Below are 18,295 nucleotides of genomic sequence, written 5' to 3' on the forward strand. Positions count from 1 at the left end.
TTCCTGATTTTAGTGCTGGTGCTATGGAAAACTGGGGATTGGTTATATACAGAGAGACAGCTTTGTTATTTGATCCAGAAGTTTCCTCCAGTAAAAATAAATACATGGTCACATTAATAATGTCCCATGAGATCGCGCATACTGTAAGTTTTTAAAATGCGCAAGTATTACGATGACGATCAATTAATTATGTGGTCCACGACGTTCCGAATTCGAATCACAGTTGAGTTCCGTTGTGAACCAAAATCGCCGAATATTGTTCTGTAGATTGATGATTCGGCTGCTGTTTCATCGTAAAATTTCGCGCGTACTCGGTTGTCAGTTCCTTGGATTAAATTCTGGAACATACAACCCAGAACCACATATGAACGTTTGGACAGTTCTGTATATTAAAAAAGCCAAAGAAAAGTATATATAGGTGTTAAGTAGGCTATATCCGAAAGCTATTCTATCGATAGAATCTGTTCCGTCTGCCCTCATGGGTAGTTCTCTAGGGCGCTAGAAGTACCAGCTGTCACGTTAGAGCTGCGTGAGGTATCGTGCTTGTCTGTAACAAGGCGTTATGTCGAACTTTTATGGTCTTTGTGTTGATTTAGGGCAGATTTGCACTGATTTTATTTTCACCTCGCACGCAGGTCATGCAACACGTTCGATTTGCGCTATAATACCATATAGCATAATATCATTTTGAAGTATATTAAGCAACAGGTGGCTAGAGAATTCTTCTGTTTTTGCCTTTTTTGCCCTGATAATAATGAAATGAAAAACGAGCCGCGTTTTCCATAGTTAATTGATAAGAGATTTGGCAGTAAATTTGCTGTTAGAAATTGAAACCAAGTTTATTGAACGCAAGTTAACGAACTTATAATTATTTACAATAGAATTTGATATTGTTTCTATAGTAAATTAATAATTCATGTTGCTATTGATATGTCTGTTTTTGCTATGTCGATATTTGATGATAGTAAATTTGACGAGAATGAAGAATTTCTATAAAGCCTTATACATGAGGAAGAAACATGAGTAGGAATAATCACCAGAGGAGAATTACATGTCATATTAAGACTGATTTTTACATTACGTGACAATGTTGGAAAGTGTGCTAAGGATTTTTTTTACCTTAAAGCCTGTAATATATTGTATCTATCTGTACTATACAATCTTCTGGCTAACTTTTCCAGGATTATGTAAAAGGATTATTTTTTGAACGAAACTAGGTCACAAGCTTTCTTGTGTGCAGTGGATGCAGTATTTTGTAAAATTGATTAAATCTGTGTTTTGTATAGTTGGTAAACAACTTTATAGTGAACGACGGTTTTGTATAGTCGATAAACAACTTTATAGTTAAGGACGGTTTTGTATAGTCGATAAACAGTTTTATAGTGAACGACACTTTTGTTTTGTGGGGTGGTAAAAGTCGTTATTTTTTTTTTATAGTTTATTAAAATTGAGTGGCTTTTTTTTCTATTATAGTAGACGAAAATCTTTGCTTTATACGTTACGAAATGTTTTCAGTTTCTTACACATTCGGGGTGGTAGAGAGGGGTGGAAATCTTTGGATGTTTTCGGGTTTGGGTATAAAGGATTAATTCATGCTGTGGTTGTATGTTGAATAGTGGTTTGGCATGTCTCATAGTTGCATCGTTTTATTTCACATTAACTAACGTCGGTGTAAACGCAATCAACAAACCACCTTTGTTGTACCTCATTTTATCGGTTTCTGTATTTTTGTGACGTATCACGATTGACACGGTTTTTTTTGTGACTATTTTAAATCTATTTTTTTTTGGTTTTTTTTGTTTTTTTTTTGTATATTTTTTTCCTGACTGTTTAACCATATTCTATGTCCAATCATATCCCACACCAGGCCCGTTGACTTACACCCGATATGAGGAGTTCATATAGAGAACACACTTTTGTTGTGCTTGTTGTAAGTATAAATGTAATAATATGAATATTGTCTTTCGGGGTTTATTAGGTATGTGAACTACTCAAGTGAGAGATGGCATCAGATGATATAATTTTACTTTCAGTGGTTTGGTAATATGGTAACAATGAAATGGTGGGATGATTTATGGTTAAATGAAGGATTTGCCAGTATACTTATGTATTTTGGTATGAACGCGATTTACCCTGAATGGAATGTGGTAATTAAAGGTGTTTTTATTTTACATGAAGGCAACTTTAACCTGGAATAAAATTATTAGCAGCTATTAATATACGCACTGCCACATTTTAAATATTTTGTTTAAATATTAGAACAAATTAGAACCACGGCTTTAAAGATCTTATCAACTGAAAGGCAACTATAAATAACTTTGCTGGTGGATATTCACTTTAGACTACCAGAAAGCTTTGGCTTCTAAAATCCAGATTCCAAATTATCCTTTATTTATAAAATCGAAGCCTCTGAAATATACGTATTTCCATTTAATTCAAAGATCTTCATTATGGCAGGTTACAATTTATATTAAATAAAATGTTAACGCTTTTGTTTCTTTTCTTAGTTTGCCACACAAGTCGTAGAAGACATGTTCCCAGTTATGGATAAAGATGCGCTGTCTACGTCACATCCTGTATCTACGGAAGTCAAAGACCCTAATGATATTCCACAATTTTTTGATATAATTTCATATAACAAGGTATACGGTCTTAATTTTAGAAAAAAAAGTGAACAGTGTGTGTCAACTAAGGTGTGCTTTTTCAATAAAAATTCCCGGTATTTGCTCATTCTAGTTCCTATTATGTGAACTGTTTTCTTAAACCTTCAATGGAGGATTTAAGTCCTCGTCTTACCTTTAGATAGTTTATTTTATTTATCTTTATTGTAGGGTATGGCTATTCTAAGAATGATGGGTAGCTTTATAGGATTAGATAATTTTAGAATGGGGCTTCAGGTAAAACTACGTTTTGGCTTTTTATTCGCCCACATTTAATGTTAACCTATATTATGGTCACCCTGTCAATTGTGTAAGTCCGTCCGTCCACACTTTCCTATTACCGCGATAAAGGAGTCTAAATGCTAATGAAACATCGTGGTATGTGGCTTATATCCATAAGATCTCAGATGAGTTTGAGTTTGGAAAAAAAAAATCGCCAATACTTTGAATTATTGCCCTTGACGCAGAAATAACTTCTGGGCCCTCATGCTAATCTATTTACTCTACTATACATTAAATAGTAGTTTTCACCGTTAAATGCCCAAACTATCCCTTGTTGACTGCTACCATTTCCGAAACATTAAGAAAAGTATCCACAGTGACAGATGCTCGTTTATATTTAGTGTTTTTAAGTAAACATGAAAACAGATGAAGTTGAGGTCTAGGTACATATTTTTTAATAATGATTTGTAAGAAGTACTCTTTTATATTTCAAGATTTCCACTTTTCTAATTCGTGTATATATTCGTTGCATACCAAGTTTTGTATAAATACACGTGTATACATTATTGCTGTAAATTTCAAATATTGTGGTTTATTTGAAGGAATATCCAGCTAATACATGTCTTTACATTTATTTAGATATGATAGGTTTTAGAATATTGTGCATTTGCATTTATTTTCAGCATAGATGGCTCTGACTAATCATTTTATCAATGACATATTCAAATGTACATTTAATGATTCATTAGAAATACATTAGAAGTATACGAATGCTTTAATGTCAATGATCTTCATTAGAATCTTAATTAATGGCTCATTGCATGTTGCCAGCTAAAATAGTTTGGGGATGAAATTGCTGACATAAACAAGGTAAAATTCTAGGATTGGTGATTATCCTGGATCTAGGTGATATCCACAAGATTAAAGGCAAAATCTTTCATAGATACCTAGAGAGTGAAACATAAATATGTACTATCCTATGCCATAAATTCACATCACATTTTAAATAACTTTCATGAAGAATGCAGGGGCTGGATTATATAAAAAAAGATAGCACAAAATTATTATTATTTTTTTTAACGAAGATGCATAAAGAGGGGAGTTTTCAATCAATAAAAACCAATATAAATTATTCTATTTAACGAAGATGCATAAAGATTGAGGTTTAAAATTAATAGAAACCAATGTAAATTTTAAATTGCCAATACTTTTAGAATTGGTCGATTTGAAAATTTCTTGGCAGAAAATATAATATTGATTGTGTATGGTATTAAACTCTATGTTCAACCTTTATTCTGACGTATTCGGGCTTTGATCGTGTGTTAAATTTAGTTCTATGGTTAATTTGTGTATTTTACTGTAATTTGGGAGGATCCAGGTTTGAATCTAACAGTATCATTATTCTTTGGGGTCATCTGTGATGTAGGTTTAATAGAGTTTTATTGTCTGGAATATCATATCCATTTTACATGAAGAAAAAGAGAGTGGTCCAACACTTTCCTGGAAAAATATCACATTCAGCAGCTAATCAGTGTGGATTACTCGAGGCTAAATTTTCTCTTTCTCTAGAACCTTGTGGGTGCAAATGTTAAAGAATCGGATGAATAGAATTTTATATTTTTTTGTCTTCAGATGTATGTCAAGAGATATAAGTTTAAAAATGCAGCTAGAGATCAGTTGTGGCAAACCTTTACTGAGGTAATAGAGAGAGAGAGAGAGAGAGAGAGGGGGGGGGGGCTTTTTATTTCTGAGAGTAGATAGTTTTAAGTCTCTAAGTCTCCTTAAGCCATAACCATTGTGTAGTTTATGCACTTGTCTAAGATTGAATGGGTTCATTGTATTAAATTTCTCCACGCCATTATGTAAAACCAAAGATGATGTTTTGTATGGACAATGGAATAAAATTTATAACATGGTTAAGTCTCCTTAGACGGTATAAAGGAGGAATCTTTAAGAGTCAAATAACACGGCCTTGCTACAAGACACAAGCATGCTTACATTATATTAATTGCAGGAAAGTAGGGCGCTAAACCTTATTTTGTTATTTAAATGGGTGTGGGCGTGTTATGCTACATCTTTTAACTGATTGTATTGAGACTTAGTGTCATGAGAGTACGAACCCTATCGATATTCAGCATTCCGCACATTTCCGTTCTGGAGTTACCCCCCCCCCCCCACACACACACACACACACACCTCACACCTCAATGTCCTTTGCCGATAACCTTGTGAGGCGCAATAGAGGCTATAATGTTTACAGATTTCTTTCAAATTTGGTGTGAAGCATTGTGATCATGGGTGGAATAATCATGTCGATATCTACTATTTTACGATCTCCCCTTCCGGTTTTATCCCCTTTTACTGAAAGTCTTGTGGCCTCGATAGCAGCTACAGTTTTTAACGAACAATTTTTTTCCCAAATTTGGTGTGAAAGGATTTGGGCTCATAAGAGGACGAACACGATTGATAGTCAACGTTGTTGTCATAAGAGGATGAACCTTGTCTATATTCACAGTTCTACGACCTTCTATTCCGGAGTTACATTTTGTTTATTTGATTTTTCAACACAATTATTATTATAGCATCTTCTTGAAATTTGAATAGATTATTTCACGTATTTCTAAATTAACTTTACCCGCCTCCTTTAATTGTTGGCGTTCTAGAAAGACAAATTATCGTCGGAGTTTTTTTTAAAAATTGTTTCGAAGTGTTTTGTATAATCAATAATAAACGGTAAGTATTGACGGGGGGATGTTTTCAATTGTTTTTGTAGGCAGTAAACAACACGTTCGTAATAAAACCGATCATGGATACATGGACTCGTCAGATGGGTTACCCTGTAGTTAACGTACTTCTTACTGAAGGCGTTTTTACCTTACAACAGAAAAGATTTCTTATAAGTGATGAAGGCACAGAAAATGACGATAACCCGCTTGGGTATGTGTTTATTTTAAATATTTAGACTATACCTCTGATTAATAAACTTCTGTTCAATTCATCGCCTTCCTCAAACAATTCAAATAATTCGTATGGGGCTTTATTGTCTGCCTAGTGTACGACTTCAATATTGTGTTTGCGAGATGGTAATCGCAATTAATGTCTTTTTATACGCCCACATTGAAATGTGGTCGTATATTTATTGTCGTCGCCCCCGTCCGTCCGTCCAGCGTCCACAATTGCTTGTGGACGCTCTAGAGGCTAAAGTTACTATCCGATTGACTTCAGATTGATACACAGAGTTTAAGATCTTGAGACGAGAGAGAGAGAGAAATGGGGTTTAACCTCCACTCGACACAAACTAGGTAATTTCGGGACTAACATATGCTTTTTTTTTCTTTTTTTTAAAATTTTATTTACATAATTCGCTTGCGCGTAGGGGTCTATAGCAGTGGGAGGAAACCGGAGGACCCGGAGAAAACCCACGAGGTTGGACAGGCGACCCTACTCCTTGTCACGTACAACCGGAGATTCGAAACCACGTTAGTCGACTCAATGACAGACTTTATGATACAGCGCGCGCACGCTAACCATTCAGCCATCCAACCCCCCTATCTTGAGACGAACACGTATATTGATTTTCAATGACTTTACTTGATCTTGAGACGAACAAGTATATTGATTTTCAATGACTTTTTATAACGTGAACAGCTAAATCCTTGATATTAAAAGTTTCGTGTACTTAACGTTAGCATGGGACAGAATTTTATAAAAACCAAACAAAATCTAATGGTTTTCTGATAATTACTTAATGAGTTGTTACTCTTAATCAGATTTTAGTGTATTATAAATGGTTCATTGCCGAAAAAAGTAAAAATATGCGACAACTCTTGTTGACTGCCCGGACGAATTAGCTGCTTTGGGCGTATGTTTCGTTGCCTGACAACCTATCTTTAATACTGTATGTATCTATATTGTAGATATAAATGGTACATTCCCTTTACTTATGTGACTGAAAATAACCCAACACATAAAAAAACTGCATGGCTGAACTTAGGATCAAGTAAGTGAATAAATTATTCCATGTCGAGATACGCCAATAATGTAAATAGCTGATTAGTCTGATATTAATAGCTGACAGGTAACACATTTAATTCATTAAGATATGTTCCTTTAACGCTAGTCAGTAAGCCCCGGGTCAAAGGCTGGCTTACAAAAGGTCTAGGTCCGATACGACCAGATATTTTCAAAATTTAAAGGTTGAATAGTAAAGTGAGTTTCTAAATGTTTCTGTATTTTCCGTATTGTAGATACTATACCGAAGGCTGATGGTTGGTTGTTAGGAAATTATGATTACACTGGTTTTTATAGAGTGAATTATGAGACGGAAATGTGGAAAAAATTAGCTGAACAATTAGTTACAAAACATACGGTAGGTTACAGGGATTTTAATTATAAAAAAAGCCATCTTTCTTCTTATTTCTATATCCCACGTCTTTTTCACTTTTCCAAAGTTTTTTTTTAGTTGTTTTTATTTTGAATTAATTTGTTTCCCAAATATGTGCATATTGTTTTGTAATGAATCGCTGTGTTTTATTTCTAAGTTTACAATAGTTTTTTAAATCAAATTTATTTTGAGTTTTTTTGAAACATGCATGACTGACATCTCATTCGGAAATAAAAGCTAGAATGATCGGTGCTACCCATGATTCAGTTCTCTGTTTGAGTCGAACCTCTTTTAACGGTGCGACAGAATATCCAAAAATGTATTTTTAAAAATGTTCCATGCCTCATCAATATTGAAAACATGTCTCCCAATCTGCAAAAGTTAATTTTTCAACAGACTTTTCTTGATTATATTTTTTCGATTATCTGATTCTAATAGTATTGTGATCATTGATGGGAATTGATTTCATTTTCTTTTGCAATATGTTAGAAAATGGTCACTTAAACCAGGAGTTATTCGCATCCACCTTGCATTTATAGGATAAATCATTGTTTCTCTTGATCTAAACATGGCTTACATACTAACTCGAGGTTTTCCGTTGTCACAAAGTGACCTCAGGTTCTTTAACTTAATTGCCCCCTTTTCCAAATTTCCAACAAACAACACAACTAATTAATTTATTTTAAATGTGTATATTGTAACAATCAATTTACATATACAATTTTAGAGGTTTTTACAAAAATTAAATGCTTTAAAGTTACAGTTCATTACAGCATTTAATACTCTGTTCCTTTAATTCAATCAATCCTCCTGGTAAGCATTCAGATTAATTCTCCGTCTTAATTCCACCATCCCAATCGCGTAAGTTGTTTTTTAAAACATTTTAAACCCGAACACAAATTCTCGGAAATCACAAAACCTTCACATGTCACAGATCTATTTTCCGGAATCGCCTAGACTCACTAGTTGTATTAAAAATTCACCAAAATTGAAATATACTTCACCAAGACTACAAAGGCGTATGATTCACAAAGTTCACCAAGATTAAACTACAATATGATTCACAAGGTTACCCCTGGATTGAAATATCGGTCACCTAGGCATTACCGGTTAAATGTTATTTCATCAAGGAACGGATTTATCACATTTAAATACATCGTATTTAATTACCAGGTTCTAAGCATCCAAAGCCAGTCATTGGTGTTACTGTAGATATTGAAAAACAGTCATGTCTGGCCATTTAAAAATTTTCTGATCTAATTAGAGAAAACAGCCATGTCTATCCTGTAACTTATCTCAAACCTCTCTGACAAACTTTTCTAATTCCTACACCAAGAAACTTTTAGTCACTCAAATATCCAATCAAAACTATGCACCACATGCACATGCGTCACAATCCAGACACATTACTTTACACCCTCGTTACCTAACTTGCTAAAACATACCAACAATCATTCTGTAAAAAAAACCGCATATACATTGAAAATAATTAAACTTTATTAACCAAAACCTGTAGAACCCTTAATAAATGTCTTTAAAAGAAATAAATATTCCCTTTAACCATGTACCAAATTAATTAGGTACCCTAAATCACAGAAATAAACCATGTCACAATTATACATAGCAAATTAACATACCAATTGTGACATCCGTTTTCAAATCTAACACAAAATCCCCTTTATAATAAGAGTGTTTGCTTTGATGTGCGAGGTTTTGAAATAACTAGACATTAATCTGAATATACAAACAGTTACTAAATATTTTGAACATGAGTTTACAACTAATTTCAACATATATTTATATTTATTAGCGATGGTAAATGAGCTTTTGTCGAATGGCCAGATATTTTTAAATAATATTCTCCTGTGAAAACGCATTTGTACGTATTTCTTATTTGATTGAAAAAAACGTCTGGTGGTGTTACGCCATTGCCTCAAATAAGTCAACCACAAACTGTGGCAACAGTAAACATCACTTTCTATACTTGTTTTAAAATGCAAAACGTTCAGCATTTCACCAACACCTTTAAGTTTTAAAGGTTGTATAGTTCTATTTTTTGGAACCTTTTTGTAGACGGAAATGGGTCTAAAAGTACATAATGTAATGTGAATGTATATAAAGTGATTTACATTCAATTTTTGGAATTGCTTTTGTAAATTCTAATCACTTATGTTCAGTGAAATATGTCAAGATCTCAAACTGAACGACAGTCGTTTAAGTTTTTAAAATTATTATTTTGTCAGTTGCGAATCAGCCATTGTCTTTTAGGGCCTGTGTTTCTTTGTTTATTATAAATGCTGCCCGAAACCATAGAGTACACTACTCGTGTACTGATTTTAAAATGTCCATTGTATCTTAAATATTGGATGTTGGGATCTCATATTTTCATGGTAAGATTGCAACATCAATATTGATTGAAATGGACCAACATTAATTATAATTCATGTTTTAATTTCGAATATTATGGATAATATTGAGTTAAGAGGTTTAGCTCCTTTAAGGATAACCATGTGGTTATTTTTTTTATAAGCAAGCTGGGTTAAAATGGACTATACTATATTGATCTGGTTTTATTTCAGGTATTTTTAGAAACCAATAGAGCTGGACTGATAGCGGACGCCTTTGCTTTGGCCAGGTATTATTTTCTTTTAGTTGATTTGGAAACTGCCAATATTTTTGAGCGATCTGTGTGCATTCTGTCGTCATTTTATTGGTTTATATTATAGATGGTGGTTTCGGTGATACTTTTAAAACAAGACCCCCCCCCCCCACCTGCCCACTATTAAAATGTGATTCTCTCATAGTGATAAAAGTTTCTAATATATACTTTTATATTTCAGGGCGAACTTATTAGATTATTCTATAGCACTGAATATGACTGTTTATTTAAAATCAGAACAAAGTTATATACCATGGAGAGCTTTTCTCGATTCTATTAAATTTCTACGTGGAATGATCGCTAATACATCAGCTTACGGTAAATTACAGGTGTGTGTATCTTAATGTATCATAATATAAGAAAATTATGTATAAGGTAAAGGTAGGTTAGTATACGAAGGGAGTTTGTGGCTATCGTTACTAGGTTGCCACCAACATACCACAAAACATGTCATCTCACAGAACTGTATCCATCTGTACATGACGTGTAATAATATACATTAATAGTAAGTGCAGGGGGACTGCACCACACAAAATTTACACAAAAACAAATACACGGACAGGACATCATACTCAGGAAAAACACAAACATACAGACAATTCAAAAAAAGTGAATGGATCCGGGGGCTAGCCGTAAGCGTCCACTGCGCTGTACAGTCCCGGGTCTGTAGTGACACAGACCTTACTCAAATTTGAAAACAAATAGGAATACAACCCAAAGAACCCATTGTGTAATGACAGCATGAGTCATGATCTGCTATATGCTACACGAAATACGAATGTAAGCATATGTAGTAAAATTCAACTATACAAGTAACCACATCTGTGAAATGTATAAAAAAAAAGTAGTCTAAACTCTTAAATTCAATAAAGAAACGCTTCAGTATTCAATACATATAGGGTACATAGTTGTTATAGTCGATGCCGAGATTCGGTTTGACGCCCACTTCAACACAAACGAGAAAGAAGTGAAATGAAAAGGGTATTAACGTCCTACTGTTCTGCTCCGAACTGGGCTAATGAAGACGGGCACAAACAAAGTAATCTTTGGACTATCATATAATTTATTTATGCTTAGGGGTCTATAACAATGGGAGCTGACCGTAGAACCAGGAGGAAAGTTACGGGGGATGGAACACCCGACGTGTATGTTGATGATAGACTTTGTGCTCTAAATGGCAGGCGTTAGCCCTCTATAACACTAGTTGATCTTGTATTAAAAATTTGATGTATTGATTTATTTGTAGAAATATTTAAGTAATTTGGTTGATCCAGTATTTGAAAGAGTTGGTGCTTCTGATACAGGTAATTTACCTAAAAGGTCAGTATACAATTAATACATTACTCTTCATATTGTCAGTGTGTTTATTCTTTTCTAGTTCGATTTCATTAAATACTGTCTGTACTTATATTTACTGACATTCTGTACGCATGACCTTAGATTTTTGTACTATACAAATTCGCTGTATCAAACAGTCGAGAACCCCCGTCTTCGTTAGGCCAGATAGACTAGAACAAGACTGTTAATCCCCATTTCATTTCATTACTATTTCGGGAAATACGTTGCCTTGACAAAACAGTGTGTGTCTATCGCGGGTGAAGATGATAGTTTAGACACGCACAATGATGTCATCTGTCGCTGTCTATTTAAATTACCCAATTATCGGTACTTTTACGAACTATTGAGTTTTTATACGCCCACATTTTCATGTGAAGTATATTGTCGTCGCCTCTACAGGTCACAATTTTTATTCGATTTCAACGAAACTTGAAATATAGGTTTATCTCCCTAAGATCTCGGATCCTTTCGATATTGGCATGTATCGGACCGTAACTTCATGGATTATGGCCCCTGATTGTACGAAAAATCTCGTTTTTAGCTCTTGGACCGTATAGAGGTCACAATGTTTATCTGATTTTGTTGAAATTTGAAATGTAAGTTTATAACCCAAAGATCTTGGTTCCTTTCGATATTCGCGCATATCGGACCGTAACTTCCTGAATTATGTGCCCCTGATTTTACGAAAAATCACGTTTTTTTTAGCTTGTGGTCCCTCTAGAGGTCACAGTTATTACCCGATTTAAAAAAAAACCCGTGTGAATATATCACCGTTACACCATAATGATGGTTGAATTCGAATTTCGTGAAAATCGGACCAAAACTGACAGACAAAATGGAAGCCCCTAACGCAAATGGTGTAAATATGTGGTATATCAAGGTTGTGGTCACAATTTTATTCCGATTTAAAAAAAAAACGTCTGAATGTTCCACCATTACACCTTAATGACGGACCGTAACAATTATTACCCGATTAAAAAAAAACCAGTGTGAATATATCACCGTTACACCATAATGATGGTTGAGTTCAAATTTCATGAAAATCGGACCAAAACTGACAGACAAAATGGCGGCTCCTAACGCAAATGGTGTAAATATGTGGTATATCAAGGTTTTGGACCCTTTAGAGGTCACTATTTTGATCCGATTTTGATGATACTTGACATGCATGTTTATAACCCCAAGATCTTGGTCCCTTTCGATATTTGCGCATATCGGACCGTAACTTCCTGAATTATGGGAATTGATTGTACAAAATTTAGAGGTCACAATTTTTATCCGATTTTTAAAAAAAAAAACGTGTCAATATATCACCGTTACACACTAAGATCTTGGTTCCTTTTGATAATCGCGCATATCCGAACGTAACTTCCTGGATCATGGCCCCTGATTGTTCGAAAAATCGCATTTTTAGCTTGCAGATTCTCTAGATGTCACAATTTTTTTCCGATTTTAAACACCGTTTAAATATATCACCACTCCACCATAATGAAGGTTGAATTCGACTCAGATTGTGTAAAAATGTGTAATACGACGGTTGTGGACCCTCTAGAGGTCACAATTTTTATCCGATTTTGTTGAAACTTAAAACATATCTTTATATCCCAAAGATCTCAGTCACTTTTGATATTTGAACATTTCAGACCATAACTTTCTGGATTATTGCCCCTGATTGTACAAAAAATCACGTTTGTTTACAGCTTGTTCTCTATCCATCTCCTGCAAATTGTGGGCGTATCCTGCCTGGCAGCAGCTGGTTTAAAATTTGACTAGAATTTTGTTTGGTTTGAACTAACATGGTTTGGAAAAACGCTGATTTATAATTAAACCATCAATAATAAGTTGGTCGTGATAAGTTTAAAATATCGCATTGTCAATAATTTGTCCATAAACTGATACCATTAATTTGGCTGTTTATTATTATTAGCCTACATATCGTAGATTTACGAAGTATTATATGATACCGGAAGCGCCTTACGGCAAAATAAGGACATTTAATTACTTGAATTTGAATTGAGTTTTATATAATATTTCAGATATTTACGTCAAATTATTATGACGATGGCATGTGAAGTTGGTGTAGAGAAAACTGTTATTTATGCCAAATCTATGTTTAATGCGTGGAAAAAGTTCAGTACAAAGTAAGTAGAGAAATCTTGAAAACATCATGGAACGATGAGTATCAGGAATACGACTGACTTAAAAGTGACACGCTGACACCGAGTTCGAACAGAAGCTTTCTTTACAGGGGCATACGCACTAAGTCACCGCGGCTCCCCTGTCGGCGATAAATAATCCTTGCTGTAGACATAGAGTTTAACGTCCAAACAACCCAAACTAGGTTATTAACAGTATGTTTTAATCTTTATTTCAGTGATGAGTTTGCGTACATGGGTCTTCGCCATGTAAAAGCAACGTCATTTGACTCATTGACGGCTCTGATGATATAAAGCGCTCGCGTTAGGTCACTCGACAAGCGACTACACCAACACCGCATCGAACTAATGTTCAATTTGAATTATAATCCAATATTCCAAAATGGCTCAAAATCGCCAACAAAAAAGCACATGTTTAAAAATCAGATTTAATCACCAATATTGCACTTCCTAAGTCTACACTCGGTAACCAATCCCGCCAAAACCGCATATTGCAAATGTGTTCAGCCAAATCTCCAAATTTTACCTTAAGGTCAAATTTCAGTTAGATTGCACACGACTCATAATCTCCGACAAACAGTCGGATATTATTCAACTGTGTAGGCCGGCCTCTTCTTCGGTAGTGGACGTTTTCGGCGCCAGATCTTTGAACATATCTTACGATGGTATTTTTTATTTTGACTGGAGATGTACACGTCAATCTGATTAAAACACAGATCCTATTTCGTTTCGTTTTTTATAGTTCAAAATTTCGTTTTACTTGTCTTTACTACACTAGGATCTAGAAGAGTTGTTATATTACCGCCATCCTGGCTGAAGTGAGGGATTAGCCAATGAAACGGTCTGTTACGGCGAGTTCTTGGCGTTTGATACACGGAACTGTGGGTAAACCACTAGAAACGTCAACGCTGATAGATTAATCAAAGTCTGGTGTCATAGGGTATAAAGCCATTCGCACGACCCCTGACACGATCTTCCAATACAACCGGCCACATCTTCACGTAGTGTAGGCCATCGAAAGTATAAAAAAACGAAACGAAATATAGATCTGTATTTTAATCAGATTGCGTACACGTCATCTTCGTATGAAAATCACTAAGCCATTTCAAAATACAATTATCATGTTTCAGATTACCAACAGATTTTGCTATGATAATATATTCTGTGGGCGTCAGGGAAGGCGGCGTGGAAGAATGGGACTTTGTTTGGACTAGAAGTCAGAATACTAATGTAGCTTCAGAAAGAGCTATGATGATGGAAGCGCTTGCTCAAACACAGAAACCTTGGTTACTGTGGCGGTAGGAACAACATTAATTTGGAAACAAGTAGCCCAGACCACATTGATTTTGTCTTGTATGAGAAATGTGAAGTTATAGCAACAGAATAACTCTCATAAATACAAATCTATATTTAGTTTCGTTTTTATATTTTCGATTACATTAAATAAAGCCTAAGTAAAGCGAAATTTTGAACTTTAAAATACGAAATGAAATAAGATTGCAGAATTTCCAGAGATGGAACCATTAGTCGAGTTACAATTAGTATGCCAGGAATAATGTTTCTATACTCGCCCAAAACAAGCCTATAAAAAATAATCCAGGCAGCTGCAGTCGTTAGGCAAAGACAGGAATCCAATGTAATTTGTATATTACACCAAACCCTCTATAAAACTAATATCAATGTGTTCGATGTATGAACTCTTCAAACGAGAAATTGCATCAAATCAAGTGTAGTAGAAAGGGCAAGCACACCAATATTCCTGAAGCAATGGCCCAAGAAACTCCTTAGGTCTAATCAAACGAAATACTGCGAGGAGTATGAGGCACACCCGGTCCCGTGCGAAAGTAGTCCATTCTTTATATTTTTCAAGCTTCCATTTGCTTAACTAGGTGGTATTAATGCACATTTATGGCTTTTAAAAAAATAAATATTTTGGTTTGTTGTACCTTTAAATATGGGCTCTAAAGGTTCACATTAAAGAATGTGTCTATTGTTCTATATTGTTTTCTATTTTATAATATATAGATACATCAACTGGGTATTTGATCCAGAAAAAATAAACCTCCAGGATGTTCGTCTCGTGTTTAGTTATTATGTTAAAAATCCTTTATCAAGAATGGTTGCCTTAGAATTTTTGATGAGTCGGTGGAACGATCTTAATAGAAGGTAAAACAAACCCTAATAACTGGTCTATTGAAAAAAAAAATAATGCGTCCGAATGAGAATACGGATTGCCCCCAGCTAGTAATACGGTAACAGACGGCAAAACCGTCCGTGCTATCCATGATATTAATGTTAACATGGTTTTGTAAGGGGTGGGGGGGGGTAACTCTTGGAGTAATTGTCAGAAATCGTTGATAATCAATAGAGGTCTTTTTTTTGAGAAACTGACTATTACTGTAACATAAAGTTTATAACAGGGTTTTGTCACTCAAGTGGTGTAAGTCTGGGAAGAAATTATCGGTAATCGATTAAAAAAAAAAAAGAACTCACGGTGATTGTTACTCAAAAGGTGTTAACAGAGTTTCGTAAGGTAAAGGTGAGGGGTGTAATTATAGGAGGAATTGTCAGAAATAATACAAAATTAATTGTGTCATAAAGACAAATAGAAAGTAGAGAAAAACGGTACATGTGACTCTTATATAATACACATGAAAACAGAAAACTAAATAGATGCGTATTTTATAGGTTTCATTCAAGCTCCGGGCTGACGTGAAATAAGGCTATTGTATAAACTGTGACATTGGAATAGTATGGGCAATGAGTATTTAACACCTCTTTCAATGCACTCTTCTATTTCGTTTACTGTTTGTGTTTAAGATATTTTATGTTGGTTGTTTAATTCTAGGTTCGCTAATGATATGCCTGAAATAATTACGGAGGTGACACCATTTGTAAATTCTGAATACACCTTAAAACAGGTCGGTATATAAATTCATGAATTTCGAATAATTTTTTTGACTAAATAATATTCATATGTTTTTGCTAACATTACAGTATGTCTGTAGAGCATTCATAACAATGCTCGCCCAAAAATAGGTGTTATTCAGATGATTTTGGATAATGATTTGTTGAAGAGATAATACAAAAATTAAAACATGTTTTATTTGTATTTTTCAATTGTAGTTGGAGACATTAATAGCAGAACAGCCGCCAAAGTCAGCTTCTAAAGCCGCAGCGAACACATTGGCCCTTATTAGGTATTAGTATAACATTTTTTTAAGAAGAGGTAATAGGCATTGTGTCGATAACTATAAAACTGTCACGAAAAATAATTTACGATACTGGTTAATCGCGTTCAACCAAGAACAAATTTTCCGTTGCTTCTATCCAGCTGAGAGTTACTGAAATAAATACTTTGGTCAGGCCTTGGTAAGAGGTAGCCAATATTAGCATTTGTACGTGTTTTGTTTTGTAATTTGCGAATGATTATACACTGCGGATTATCTAGGATTACGTGACATTTACTTTCTAGGCCACTCCTTTACTATAGTCCAAATATCTCATAGTCAAAGTTTCACAGATTGCCATTTGAAATGTAGGGATGGAACAGGATAAAACAGATTGTAGCCAATATGGGTGGGCCTCCTACTATCATCTGGCATCCCTTTCAGCCAGTGGAGTTGATGTAAAGGTGGATAAATATTTGACAAAGACACAACATATTGACAGTTTAAGGGAAGAGCTTTACATCATACCCTACCACACACCTATTTCTTTTTTTAGAGTAGTTTTATTTTCAAATTTCAGAGCTAACATTAAATGGATGAAGAACAACTATGCTAAAACTACAGAATGGCTGGATAACCGTGTTAACCTGTCCAGGGCAGATAACCAATGACATTTGTAATATTCAGTTAATTTGATCAACCCAAACTTTTTTCATCATGTATACTCATTTTCTATAAATTAATGTTAAAAACTATTATAAATTCTATGTTATCGTTATATTAGTACATTTTATTATCCTTATTAATATTTATGTTGGAATAAAATTTGTCTGTTATAGCTACGTGTTTTTTTCCTTTGGTGAATGCAATCATTGTCATTTATGAGGTCTACCCTTTTTTATATATTTTCCCATATCTGATCGACCACTGCAAGATAATTTGCTGACTTCATTTGGTTTAGTGACTCACTGATAAGGGCTCTCACTAACCTGGAGAATCCGGGTTCGATCTCGGTTCTTGCCAAGAAGATTCCTAGAGATTTTCCATTCTGGTTTCCTCTGGTCATTAGTGCAGGACAATATACCAGGCAAAGATCAGCGTCTAGTTGTTTGGATAGGACGTAAACTGATGTTTCTTGAACACATTTGGCAGTTGTTATAGGATGAAGAGTAGGTGAAAACGCTGATGTCTGCGCGAAATTTCGTCATCATTAGCTCCAAGGCTGGAGTAAACATTAAACAAACTAAGCACATGTTTAGGACATCATGGGACACCACAGAATTTCTGCTTTGTTGGATGACAAATTTAAAATATTTAATTTTAATTTACTGTTACCTGTTTTATCTCAATAAATAATGACGAATATCAACCTCATTTTGACAAATTAATGCAAATTTATTTCTTGTTTATATATATATATTATATTATGGGGGCACCAAATTCTTCAAAGTCCCTAGGCTTTATGGGTCTTAATCCAACCCTGATTAGCTCCCATTGGTGCAGAAAAGTGGGACATTCAACCGCATTTCATTTGGTTTAATATTTTATTTTATGGCCCCTTCAGATGCCATAGAGAACGGGGTGGTGTATCTCCATCCAATTAATAGGGTTGCAAATGACTTTGACGGTGAAAAATCTTAATGGCATGGGCTGGTTTTTCCTGGTTAACGGTGCGTGACAAGAGATCCGGAGATATAACGGTGGAC

At 34.6% G+C, this 18,295-nt stretch overlaps 1 protein-coding gene across 1 annotated transcript; it reads left to right on the top strand.

Moving 5' to 3' along the window:
* The first annotated feature begins 1,911 nt into the window (after positions 1-1,911).
* On the top strand, positions 1,912-17,427 carry LOC126815535 (glutamyl aminopeptidase). The gene is made up of 17 exons (XM_050541223.1): positions 1,912-1,930; positions 2,034-2,147; positions 2,508-2,642; positions 2,832-2,897; positions 4,515-4,580; positions 5,656-5,819; positions 6,800-6,882; positions 7,130-7,251; positions 9,846-9,901; positions 10,107-10,254; positions 11,172-11,245; positions 13,300-13,404; positions 14,550-14,717; positions 15,445-15,585; positions 16,268-16,340; positions 16,546-16,619; positions 17,170-17,427. The coding sequence occupies exons 2-17, from the start codon at positions 2,046-2,048 to the stop codon at positions 17,258-17,260; spliced, it is 1,668 nt and encodes a 555-aa protein (XP_050397180.1). The 5' UTR covers positions 1,912-1,930; positions 2,034-2,045; the 3' UTR covers positions 17,261-17,427.
* Positions 17,428-18,295: the final 868 nt, after the last annotated feature.

This window comes from Patella vulgata, chromosome 3 (assembly GCF_932274485.2).
Source record: "Patella vulgata chromosome 3, xgPatVulg1.2, whole genome shotgun sequence".
Lineage (NCBI taxonomy): Eukaryota > Metazoa > Mollusca > Gastropoda > Patellidae > Patella > Patella vulgata.